The sequence below is a fragment of the Anopheles bellator genome, chromosome 2 (assembly GCF_943735745.2).
Source record: "Anopheles bellator chromosome 2, idAnoBellAS_SP24_06.2, whole genome shotgun sequence".
NCBI classification, from domain to species: Eukaryota; Metazoa; Arthropoda; class Insecta; order Diptera; family Culicidae; genus Anopheles; species Anopheles bellator.
Window position 1 is genome coordinate 21,556,412 of NC_071286.1, and position 11,445 is coordinate 21,567,856.

General features: G+C 52.8%; 2 protein-coding genes across 2 annotated transcripts; both read right to left on the reverse strand.

The window, feature by feature from the left end:
• Window positions 1–324: 324 nt before the first annotated feature.
• On the reverse strand, window positions 325–1,815 carry LOC131209569 (alpha-amylase 1-like). The gene has a single exon (XM_058202662.1). The coding sequence runs from the start codon at window positions 1,813–1,815 to the stop codon at window positions 325–327; it is 1,491 nt and encodes a 496-aa protein (XP_058058645.1).
• Window positions 1,816–4,581: 2,766 nt separating this feature from the next.
• Window positions 4,582–6,363, reverse strand: LOC131209568 (alpha-amylase 2-like). The gene is made up of 2 exons (XM_058202661.1): window positions 4,785–6,363; window positions 4,582–4,716 (listed from the first exon to the last, which is right to left on the reverse strand). Exons 1-2 carry the CDS (start codon window positions 6,261–6,263, stop codon window positions 4,705–4,707), a joined length of 1,491 nt encoding a protein of 496 aa, XP_058058644.1. The 5' UTR covers window positions 6,264–6,363; the 3' UTR covers window positions 4,582–4,704.
• Between the last annotated feature and the right edge of the window lie 5,082 nt (window positions 6,364–11,445).

Here is an 11,445-nt window from a genome sequence, read left to right on the forward strand (position 1 = left end):
CTTGTGAGAAGGGTTTGCTTTTCTTTCTCCCCACGACCGGTAGACGACGAGGAACCTAGACATCGCCATCAAAAGAACGGTCAAGCGGAAGGTGATTGGGGGACTAAGCCGGATGAAGTTCGACCGTTGTCACGATCTCGTCTCGTAAGCGAGTACCTCTCAAGTGGCGGTCCAATAAGGACTTGGAAAGACCGCAACGTCAAGACCTGTAATCATTTCGAGACGCATTCGCAGAATGGAAGTTGTGAAAATTGATTTTCTCAGCTTAATAATTTAGTCTTGATCTCAACTTAATACGGGTACAAGTGACAGGCGCACTTCAATTCAAACACGGGAGTTGGCGTGGATCGCCAGGACACCGTCGTATGCGTTGGCCGGCAGCACGATCTGGGCCCGGCCATCGCCACCGACCGTGATACTGCTACCAGTGCACGCACCGTTCACCAGATCGCCCGAAATCACGTCACAGTAGATGCCGGCCGGCAGACAGGTCTGCAGGTTCTGGTTCAGATCGAACGACTCCAGGTTGAAGGCGATAAATCCACGGCCACCCCTGCAGAACGCCATCTGGTAGTTGCCGTTGTCCCACCAATCGTTCAGCCCCGTGCCAGAGACGGCGTTCCGGAAGCCGATCATATTGTAGATCTGGCGCCACCGGTGCTCGCACACCCATCCGGAACCGCAGCTATTGTCCGGGTTGAACGTAGGCGACACCAGATTACCGGCGGCATCCTGCGGCGGTCCCTGCTCGGTGTCGGTGAACGAAAACGAACTCATCACCCGCACGATACCGAACGGGTGGGCCAACATGAAGGCGGTCGCCATCTTGTAGCTGCGGAAGTCCTTGTGGGTGAGCACGTCCGCGCCACCACCGCCGTGGCCTCGCTGATTGTCGTGATTGTCGACGAACACCAGGGCCAGGTGGGAGGGTAGGAATCCCCAGCCCGTACCCCAGTTGGTCAGATGCCGGAACGGGTTCCGGCCCCGGAAGACACGTCCGATCTCGGCCGAATGCCGGAACTCGGTGATCGTGCCGAGGTGCGTGTACATCTCGCGCGTCACAGCCTCACCACCCAGATCGATCACCTCCTGCGTGAGGAACGGTCTAGAGCCGGCCGGGAATCCGTGCGAAGTCGGCAGGTCGTGCATGCCGTTGTAGATCAGCTCCAGTTCCTGCGGCCACATATGCTTGACGGCGTCCACGCGGAACCCGGCCACTCCCAAGCTGATCAGGTGGTTCATCAGGTCCACAATACGATGGCGGACCCACTCGACACCCTGGTTCAGATCCGGCAGGTTCACCAGCTGACAGTTGCGCACCTCGACCGGATCCTGGTAGTTCGTGATGAGGCACGGAGCGTTGAAGTCCAGCCGGCTGTAGGGCACCCCGGGGAAGGAGAAGTCGGACCGGACGGCCGTACTTCCCGCTGTGCCACCCTCGCCGACCATGTCCGCCATGTGGTTGATGACCAGATCAACGTAGATGCGCACCCCGACATCGTTGCACCGGCGGACCATGGACGCGAACTGCGCCTCGTTGCCGGAGCGGGTTATGAGCCGGTAGGACATTGGCTGATAACGCTCCCACCACGGCCGCCGGAAGCTACCGCCGATGATGGCATTCTCGGTCGGCGGGGACACCTGCACGCCGGCGTAACCTCGCGGGGCCAGGAACGTCTCACACTCCCGCGCAATGTCGTCCCACTTCCACTCGAACAGGTGCACGATGCCACTCCGGTCGGCCCACTGATGGGGGTTGAACTGTGCCCCGACCAGGGCACCGCAGGCCACAACAACCACGATTGCCACACGCATCACTCGGTAGTAGCGAAGGGTCGAACCTCTCCGGTTCGATTTGAGAACCTGACGCTACGGTACCGACCCTTAAATACGCGCGCTTGGCTTATCGTTGACCACGATAAGATGTGGGCGAATCAGTGCAGTGCAATGTCCGCAAGTAGCAGATTCGGCTGACAACCGGCGAAGTGGACGATAACGTCCACCGTTTCGTCGATTGTGGAGTGATAACAGCGCCGACTTGTCGAGTGTGTGGCTTCGAAGTTGATGCCATTACTTGACTGAATCAATCATCAATCACCATGGAACATGAGGGGTCTTTCTTTGGACAAACTTCAGGACGACAACGAAACAAAACCTAAAACAAAGATCTGCGTGTTAGATTTCGCTTTATCGGGACAAGGGTTTGGGTAATCAGGAACACACGAAGTCAATCAATCCTCAAAACTTATACGTCGCTATCTGGGACGTCAGATTGCTTGAATGTTCGGAACGGGAAAGAACAACCGAAAGTGCAATCAGATATGCGGTTTCCATGCACCTTCACCTTATGCACTTCAAGAATTCCTAATTTTGACGGCGTTTATGTAATAGATTTTTATTTAGGTTTGGTTAGATATTGAAATCAGTATATATGCCGGAATCTATATAGCACGTAGCTCAATCCTGTTCAAACCAAATGTCGTTCAAGTTTTCGGCTTCGATTTCGCCAAAGAACCAACTGCCAACAGTTCTCGGTAGTTTACACCATCGACGGTTACGGGGCCGTTGATGCTGCCAGACCAAAATCCGCACCAATCAGTCAAAAACCCTTTTTTTCAAACCCTTCAGACAATTAGAAAATACGCTAGATCATAAATTCCATAACCTTAATTTGAGTACTTTAAAAACCAGCTTCAGCTACATTAAATAGTTAGAAAGCAGTTTTAATAGAAAATGTCAAGAATATCATTCCAGAAACTATGTTGTCTTACTGACCCATCTAATTCAGAATCTCTTACATTGAACTGTAGATTACTAGTGGCTCTATCTTAAAAATAATGAATTTACAATCAAAGCTTAATTCAAGGCAGTGGAATGGAACCACCATTGAAATCGATTGATATTCTACACATCGGATTACATTTAAGGTTCCCTGAAAAGATCACCTGCTAACGTAAGGGTTCGTAGTACTCCAGGACATTTGTACATTGTGGCGAGAACGTCGGTTCCTTGTGATCGTTTCTGCAACAGACACAGCACATCATTTCTCTACGAACAAATCCCCACACAAGTGGCCGATTGTGGTGGAGAGCCGAACATTAACACCCGAATTTCCCCACGGACCATCGGAGCCGTGCGACGCTGACAGCTGACGATCGTTGATTTCAGCCGCCTCGAAATATGTTTCCTTTGTGGGGATCAAAGTTTGGGAAGTTGATCTTTATCAGGCGGCCGCGTGCGATGTGAAGAAGCGAGAATAATGACACATCTCACGCGCCCGGCTCCGTCCGACCATCGTCCGACCTTGCCCTGCCCCGATCGGCTGTGACCGACCAGATCGTTCGAGATCTTGGCCTGGGATAGCCAGCGAACGTTTTGTTACCTTCCGCTGCCGCTTCTCTCTCGCGAATGATTGACACTTTTAACAGCCCAATAGCTTCCTCGGTCTTGGCCGCGCGCGCGCGCGCGCAAAGGGCCGCCACCTCTGGGAGCGAAACTTTCCCCACCAATTACTGTATTGTTGGGTTGCATTTTCCGAATCGCTCCGTTCCGCGCAGGGCCGCGGTTCCCGCTCCCCACCAAAAACGCCCGGCGCAGAAGATCATTCACAAGCGATTGATTTCTCAACCAGCCTCCTACTTGTGCCTTTTGGTGCGGTCGCGGTCGCGTCCAACCGGACACACCGCTGACCGCTCGGGGATACGACCGGTTGAGACCGGGCCTTGATGAACAATTAAGGTGGTGCGCGATGCGCTGAATGCGATTTTGGACCCCAGCCTCTTCGTCGTGGCTGCATCATGTGCGCGGTCAGTGACTCGACGTCTTAACCCAATTCACACGATTAATGGGCGCGAAGCGGTTTGATTAGATCTCCGCTTCCTTCGGCGGAAGGCTTTCGGGATGGTGGCCCGCGGGTTCGCACCCACCGTCGGGAGGACGCACCCCGCTTGACACGTGACCACCCCATGACGACGACGGGTGACGTCAAACTTTCGCGATCTTCGGTAGCTTCCACCGGGTTTTTTGGGTGCTGCTGCTGTTGCTGCTGACACCACCGACCATCGCCGTCGAAATTGAATGTCCGGCTCACCGCGGAACGGATCGGAATTTCCTGACCATCCGCGGAGGCACATGAACCTTCAACCTTCCCAGCCCAGTTTACTAGGTCATCCTTTCTATTCCGCAGCTGCTTCAGTCCGCTTCACCTCGGAAGCGCCGTGATCTGCATTTGACATTTAAATTATACAGAGAACGCTCCTCGAACGTCAGAGGGCCCAAGAATTCGATCGCTCCCCGAAAGAGACGGGCCACCGGCCCGAATGGAAGGTTCGGGGTTCAGATTCACTCTCCCGGGGTCCCATTGGCGCTGGCCGGCCATTCGCTAATTCCACCTTCCGTCTCTTCGCCCCAGTAACTCGGACTCGTCTGCGTGGGCCCCGTATCATTGGCGCAAGAAGTTGGCAAGCTCTCGCTCAGCTTTCGATTTTCTTCGTACAAAGCGATCGGTGTTGAGGTTATATTTGCGGCGTGGCCTTCACCTGTGGCCACTCATTGACAGAGCGCGATGTGGGTCATCCGGAACGGAAAAGGACGTTGAACGGTTCGTGGTTGTGTTTAATGCTTTTTTATTAATAAAGAAGTCCGTAGGACGTAGAGTTCGTAAGTCTTGCCGGGTGGTCACCAGCACTCAAGCGTTGTCGATGCTTACAGCTTCGCCTGTGAAACGGAAAAGAAGAGTATTTAGATCAGACGCAACCCGCCGTCGGTCTCGGGAGTGGACTTACGTTGGCGTGGATGGCCAGGACACCGTCCACGGCGTTGGCCGCAATGAAGATGTTGGCCCGACCGTCTCCACCGACGGTTACGCTGGCACCGGTGCAGCTGTTGCCGGACTTGCTGCCCGAAATCACGTCGCAGTAGGTGCCGGCCGACAGGCACGTCTGCAGGCTCTGGTTCAGGTCGTATCCCTCCAGGTTGAAGGCGACGAACCCGCGGCCACCGCGGCAGAACGCAATCTGGTTACCACCGTTGTCCCACCAATCGTTCAGCCCCGTACCGGACACGGCATTCCGGAAGGCGACCATGTTGTAGATCTGGCGCCACCGATGTTCGCACGCCCAGCCACCACCGCAGGAGCCGTCCGCGTTGAACGTTGGCGACAGCAGGTTACCGGCGGCATCCTGCGGCGGTCCCTGGTCGCCATCGCTGAAGGTGAACGAACTCATGATGCGCACGATACCGAACGGGTGGGCCAACATGAAGGCGCTCGCCATCTTGTAGTTCTTCGGCACCTTGTGCGTGAGCACCTCGTCGCCGCCCGCCCCATGACCCCGCTGGTTGTCGTGGTTATCGACGAACACCAGGGCCAGGTGGGACTGCAGGAAGCCCCACTCGGGGCCCCAGTTGACGAGCCAGCGGAGCTGATTGTGGCCGCGGAACGCCCGACCAATCTCGGCCGAAAAGCGGAACTCCGTGACCGTGCCGAGGTGCGTGTACTCGTACTTGGTGATCGCCTCAGCGCCCAGATCGATCACTTCCTGCGTGATGAAGGGCCGCGCGTTCGGCGGGAACCCATGGTCCGTCGGCAGGTTGTTCATGCGGCCGTAGATCGCCTGCAGATCACCCGGCCACATATGCTTGACGGCGTCCACACGGTACCCGGCCACTCCGTACCCGACCATCTTGTTCATCAGATCAACAATACGGTCCCGGACCCACTGGACACCCTGGTTCAGATCGGGCAGACCCACGAGCTGACAGTTGCGCACCTCGTTCGGGTTGTTGTAGTCGTAGATCGAGCAGACCGGGTTGAAGTCCGTCACGCTGTACGGAACGGCCGGGAAGCTCATACCGCCGGCATCAGCCGTCGAACCGCCGGTTCCGCCGTTCGTGCTGATAGCCGCCATGTGGTTGATGACCAGATCGACGTAGATCCGCACGCCGACGTTGTTGCAACGGCGTACCATCGACGCGAACTCGGCCTCACTTCCGGACCGTGTGTTCAGATTGTACGAGATTGGCTGATAACGCTCCCACCACGGTCGGAACGGACTCAGCACGATCGCATTCTCGGTCGGCGGGGATACCTGCACGCCGGCGAACCCGTGCGGGGCCAGGAAGTTCTCGCACTCCTGCGCAATGTCGTTCCACTTCCACTCGAACAGGTGCACGATGCCGCTCCGGTCGGCCCACTGGTGCGTGTCGAACTGACCACTCACGGCCACGGCCAAGGCCGCCAGCACTAGACACACGACGCCACGCATCCTGAAGGTCGGGGCTCTGCTTCCGAGTCTTCTCAGTTCCCGGTTACGGTACCGTCGCCGTTCTCTCGGAACTTTCAAACGGAACTTGCGACCACTCCTGACGGGACCGCTTTTTATACTACTTTTGTCCGCGATTCGCGAGTAACGAACGCTGATAATAGTGATCGACGACGTGCGACCGGGTTTCCTTATCGCCACCACAAACATAACACCAATCGGGAGCGGACAACGCGTCCAACGGGTGCCTCTCGACCGCTCGGCTCCCGCGCTCTGTTCGCTTATCGGCTTGATTCATAAACATAACATAACCCTTGCGACGTAAAACACCGCTTAAGTGAGTTTGATTGCTGCTCATGGACGAGAGAGAGTGACGGCCGACATCTCGTAGACCGATTCTCGAGCGGACGGCCCCGATTATGATCAGGAGAAATGTCGTACCACCTTCCGCCAAGTTGTCGTCCGTCGTTGTCGCAGATCTCCAATTTCCCAATCGAACGATAAGATTAGGACGTACTGAAGACAGCCGCCAACACGGTACGGTCCGTGATGGACAGCTACGTAATGGGGGGGGGGACACTACCGAATTATCGGGGGGTCCCAATTATGGACGATAAGGTAACACGGGGCGATGACACGCGTTGTTCCGGTGAACTGGGGTCCACCACAACCTCCCGCAGGGAATCCAGTTTTTGGATTCAGGCCCGATTAACACGCTAGCTCAGGATGATCGATCACGCCCTGCCAGGGTGATTATGATACCCATCGCGTTCGGGTGACGAATATCGTAAACTCACCGGGCACTCTGGTCATCGGGAGCCCGGTGAGGAGAAAACGTCGATAAGACGCCGATCGAAGCGGTAGCAACAAAAGTGCCGGCAATCATCAAGCTAATAACGGAACAATAGTTTGGAATGGAAATGGTTGTTTCGTTGAGAAGGAAATCATTTCCAACTTAATACGATCAGCATAAGAGTCAGTTCTGTTGTCAGATAAACAATTTTAACTGATTGGAATATATTTATACGACATGTTTGTGAAATAAATTATGACAAATCGATTTACATTGAATTGATCGGCAACAAGCGAACTAGACACGCCAGTGAATCGATGTTTACATGAACAAAGTAGACAACAGGTTTTGTCACCTTCGTTCACTAAATCATGGTAAGGCAAATACCACAGAAAATGTTTATAAATATATTAGTGCCGAATTGCCGAAGAAATTGCGATTAGTTGCCGAATTTTAAATTTTCATTTAAAACCGTTAATTAGAACTACGAAATCACTTGAAAGGATGGAGGGTCGCACCTAAGCTCACCTAACATTCGCTGTTGGATGTCATATTTAACATATTTTAATATCGAACTTAACTTTAAACTTAACAACATAAAAACATAAATTACAACTTCATGATATTTTACAACTTTAATAACGAACGGAACCTTAGGGCGAAAAAGGAAAATATACCGGATAGGAAACATTTAGTTTACGTTTCAGGTCATCATTTCTTTATCTGAGTATTACTCGTATGGTATACGAATGTATCTTTAATCTATACTTATAATAGAAAAATCTTTTGTTATAGTTTAGCGAAAGAAACTATTAATAATACTATAAAAAAAATCCAAATTTAGATATGTTCACAAACAATTGAAAAAAAAAACGCGACACAATGCAGCTTGTTCAGCGGTAAGAATAAGATATGTTACTACTTAAATGCAAATTATCGTTTGCCGATTCTAATCCTTTCCAGCCTTGCTGTTTGAGGTATAATTTTAGTGTTTCACATTCTACGAGTATGAGCACTTCTAAAGAAAACTATTTGTCGGGAAAATCGTGAAAAGCATTTGCAGAACTATGGAAAAGTAATTGTTTTTATCATAGAGACTGAAAAAAGTCGGAACGATTTTCGGTAGCTCATTACTGCCATCTGATCAGCAGTGATTATCTGAATTAATCGCAAATGAAATCCCCTGTGGGCCACGTACCACATTCATTCCGAATGCTTCCGTGCGGCCAATGCCACCCCTGTGAGCCGAACGGAGCAGAGTCATCGTATATGAAGTACTTTCAGTAGCAACGCAAGGTGACCGTAACCCATCATTAACCGAACTGGCGAACCCACTGGTGTGTCCCACATGCCGGCGAAGACGGGTCCTCCCGCTTGGCCACCATCGCGATATCTTTTGTCAACAATAAATTTAATTAATTAGCCATTTTCCCGTCGCATTTTTCCCATAACCTTGCCACACAACGTGACGCAAAGCGTTGACCCTTCCGGGGGTCCGTTTTTCCCGATCAGCGATTGCGATTTGCGAATCGCAATCGCCGATCGCGGGGCGAGTGCAACATAAACCATCCGAACCGGATCGCTGCCGACGGTGAACTGTGGGAATTGTTTGCAACAATTTATTCTTCGTCTATTAACGCACACACACACAGGCACACGTTGATAAGCCGTCCGATCCGTGGCGCCGTGCCACGGAACGGCACGGAATTGGACGCGATTGGTCGAAAAGTGCCATATCGGGGCAACGGATGGTCACCGATAAACTTTCGATAATCGTTTCAATTAGCGACGAAAAAGGAAGAAATTAAGCGAACCGAAACGGTCGGCGGGGCGAGTTCTCGTGAGCGCCGTTGCGTGGCCAGCCAGTTTAGCAGAAGGTTCTTAGCCGCCCGGTGGCCTCTCCGCCCCAAAAAACGATTTCATTGCCCGAGCCAATAACGGGAATGAAGGTGGTGAAAACCTCTCGAATCGTGACGATCATCGGGCTCTGGGGCGGGTTCGTCGCCTGAGAGAGCAAACAAATTGAAAAAAAAAAAACCGAATGGCGACCGAATCACCGAGGAGGATCACCGAAGTTCAATCATTCGAAGTTCATAATACTGTTCTGCCGGGCCCAGGAGTTGCTGGAGCCATTGCTCATCGGGAAAATGCAATTAATTTGCTCAACGTTTTTCCGCGCTTCGTGCCTGTTGTGGCCGAGGCGTACCGGTCGGCGCAGGCTGCTTCATCGAGGGCTCCCAATCAGAACCGTGTAGCCCGGAGAAGGAATTCCAACAGCGGAAGAAATGGCGAAACAATCGCCGGCGCACGCTGGCAACGGTTGGCGGTGCGTGAAGCAGTGACTTCAACGGCCATGGCCACGCGAACCTCGGCGGTAATGCACCTTTTGCGACTGGCCACGGCAACCGGGCATCCGATGCAGATTATTATATAACAAATAATAATTAAATTAATTAGTTATTAAATTACAGGCTTGGCAGCGCGCGCCCGAGTAGCCATGTCGATGCGAATGATGTGCGATTTAGCGCGCCGGGCCGCAACCCGGACCGGGCGCGGGCGCGGCCCTCTTTCATGTCGCACGGACCGCAATGCGCCGGAGCCGTGTTGCCGGGGCACCGACAATCAGTGACTTACTCGCCCGTAGAACGCCCGCCGGCCGGCGTGGTCCCCCCCTTTCCCGTGTGGGACATAAAATTAATGTTTTCTTCCAGCCCCTCGGTCTCGGTCCCGTTTTTGCGTGTAATTAATTTAACGTACCGTCATTTTTTACGTTCACAGTTAGCATCCGCCCCCGAGTCGTGTGAAAGGAAGCAAGAAGGTCCGCCCCGGGGGCCAGGAAGTGCGATCGTTTGTTGATCGTACTGTGTTCGGAGACGAGCCTGTGGTCTGTGTGGTCGCGTCCGACCGGCGAAAGGGCCTCCGAACCAATCGTTGCGATGAGCTAACAAACGGCATCGTTACGCAGATCCAACACCATTCGCTGGAGGTCCACCCCACACGCCAGCCTAATTGGATTAATGGTGGGGTGTTCGCCGTGCCGTTTTGCAGGGGCGTGCAGAGCCGAGAGTTTGACCCAGCCAGCCAGCCAGCCAGCCAGAGTGTTCTAATTATTTTAATTCCCAATTGTTCGATTCTATTGCTCCGGTGCTGCTGCTACAAACACTACGCACGATCGGCACACCCATTGGACCGAAAACATCCCTCAATTTACGCTCCTCAATCGCAATCAGGTCCACCGATCGTTACGCACGGCTGACGGGTGGTCGTGAAAAGTGTGCCACGTCCTAGACGCGACCTTATTCCTGCCGCTTACCGGACCGCACTAGGCCAACCTCTTAGGGTGGCTGTTACCGTGGCAAGCCGGCTGCCTAAACCAACAATTAATTCGTTTTGACGAGACCTGCGACGAGGTCAGCGGGTCGGCGCAAAAAAGGAGTATCATTGTGACCGACAACGGGAGCAGCATCAAAAAGGATTTTGCGGCTGGCTCAGACAGTGAAAGTCTTTTCGTGGCGTTGGAATGTCTTCAGGGACGCGATTCCCAGCGGCACAGCACGAAGTATGTTGGCCGCACACGACGCCACTGGTGGGCAAAAATGTAACCCTGTTGGCTACACCCTTTGACATCGACACATCAGATTTGGGATGTTCAAAATTGGCTGAGGAACGTCACCGGAACAGAAATTTAAACAAGGTTCTATTCTAAACGGAGAGGAAAATAGGAAAATAAATTGTTTGGCACTTACACTTTAAATATTGTTTTACTATTACATGAACAAAATGTTATACATTAATTAAGACTTAAATGATTGTGACGTTGGGCCTCGTGCTTAGAGCGTCTGTGGCCAATCCGTTGTGAAGGAAAATGCAAGTTTGACCTGCCGTTTGGTGCAGTTGAAGTCAGCCTCCCACAGTGCGCCTTACGGTACCTTACTTAAGCGATTTCCACGACCAGGAAACGTCTTCCCTAGCATACCCATCCCTGGCGGCTTCCTTCCGAAGACACCAAGGCACCAACAAGGCTTCACAGGGTCTACCCGTTCAATTGCACCGTTCCAATTGAAAGCGTATAATTTATATCCTCTTTCAATTTCAGCCGATTGTTCGCACGGTACCACACCGGCGGGATCGTGGAACAGGAATAAACGAACGAAAGCCCACCAGCGGGAGACACCTGGATGAGTCAGGCTGCGTGCCGGCTGATGTGGCACGGCAAAAAGTAGCAGCGACAACGACAAGAAAAACAACAACAAAAAAACCTGCAACAGTCTCTCTGTCCGTGATTTATCGTTTCCATTCGAATGCATCGCCGCAGCCGATCTGGCGAATCACGGTGCGCCCCTCGGATCTTCGGAGGATGCCCCGTAGAACTCGTCCATCAGCGGGGAACGT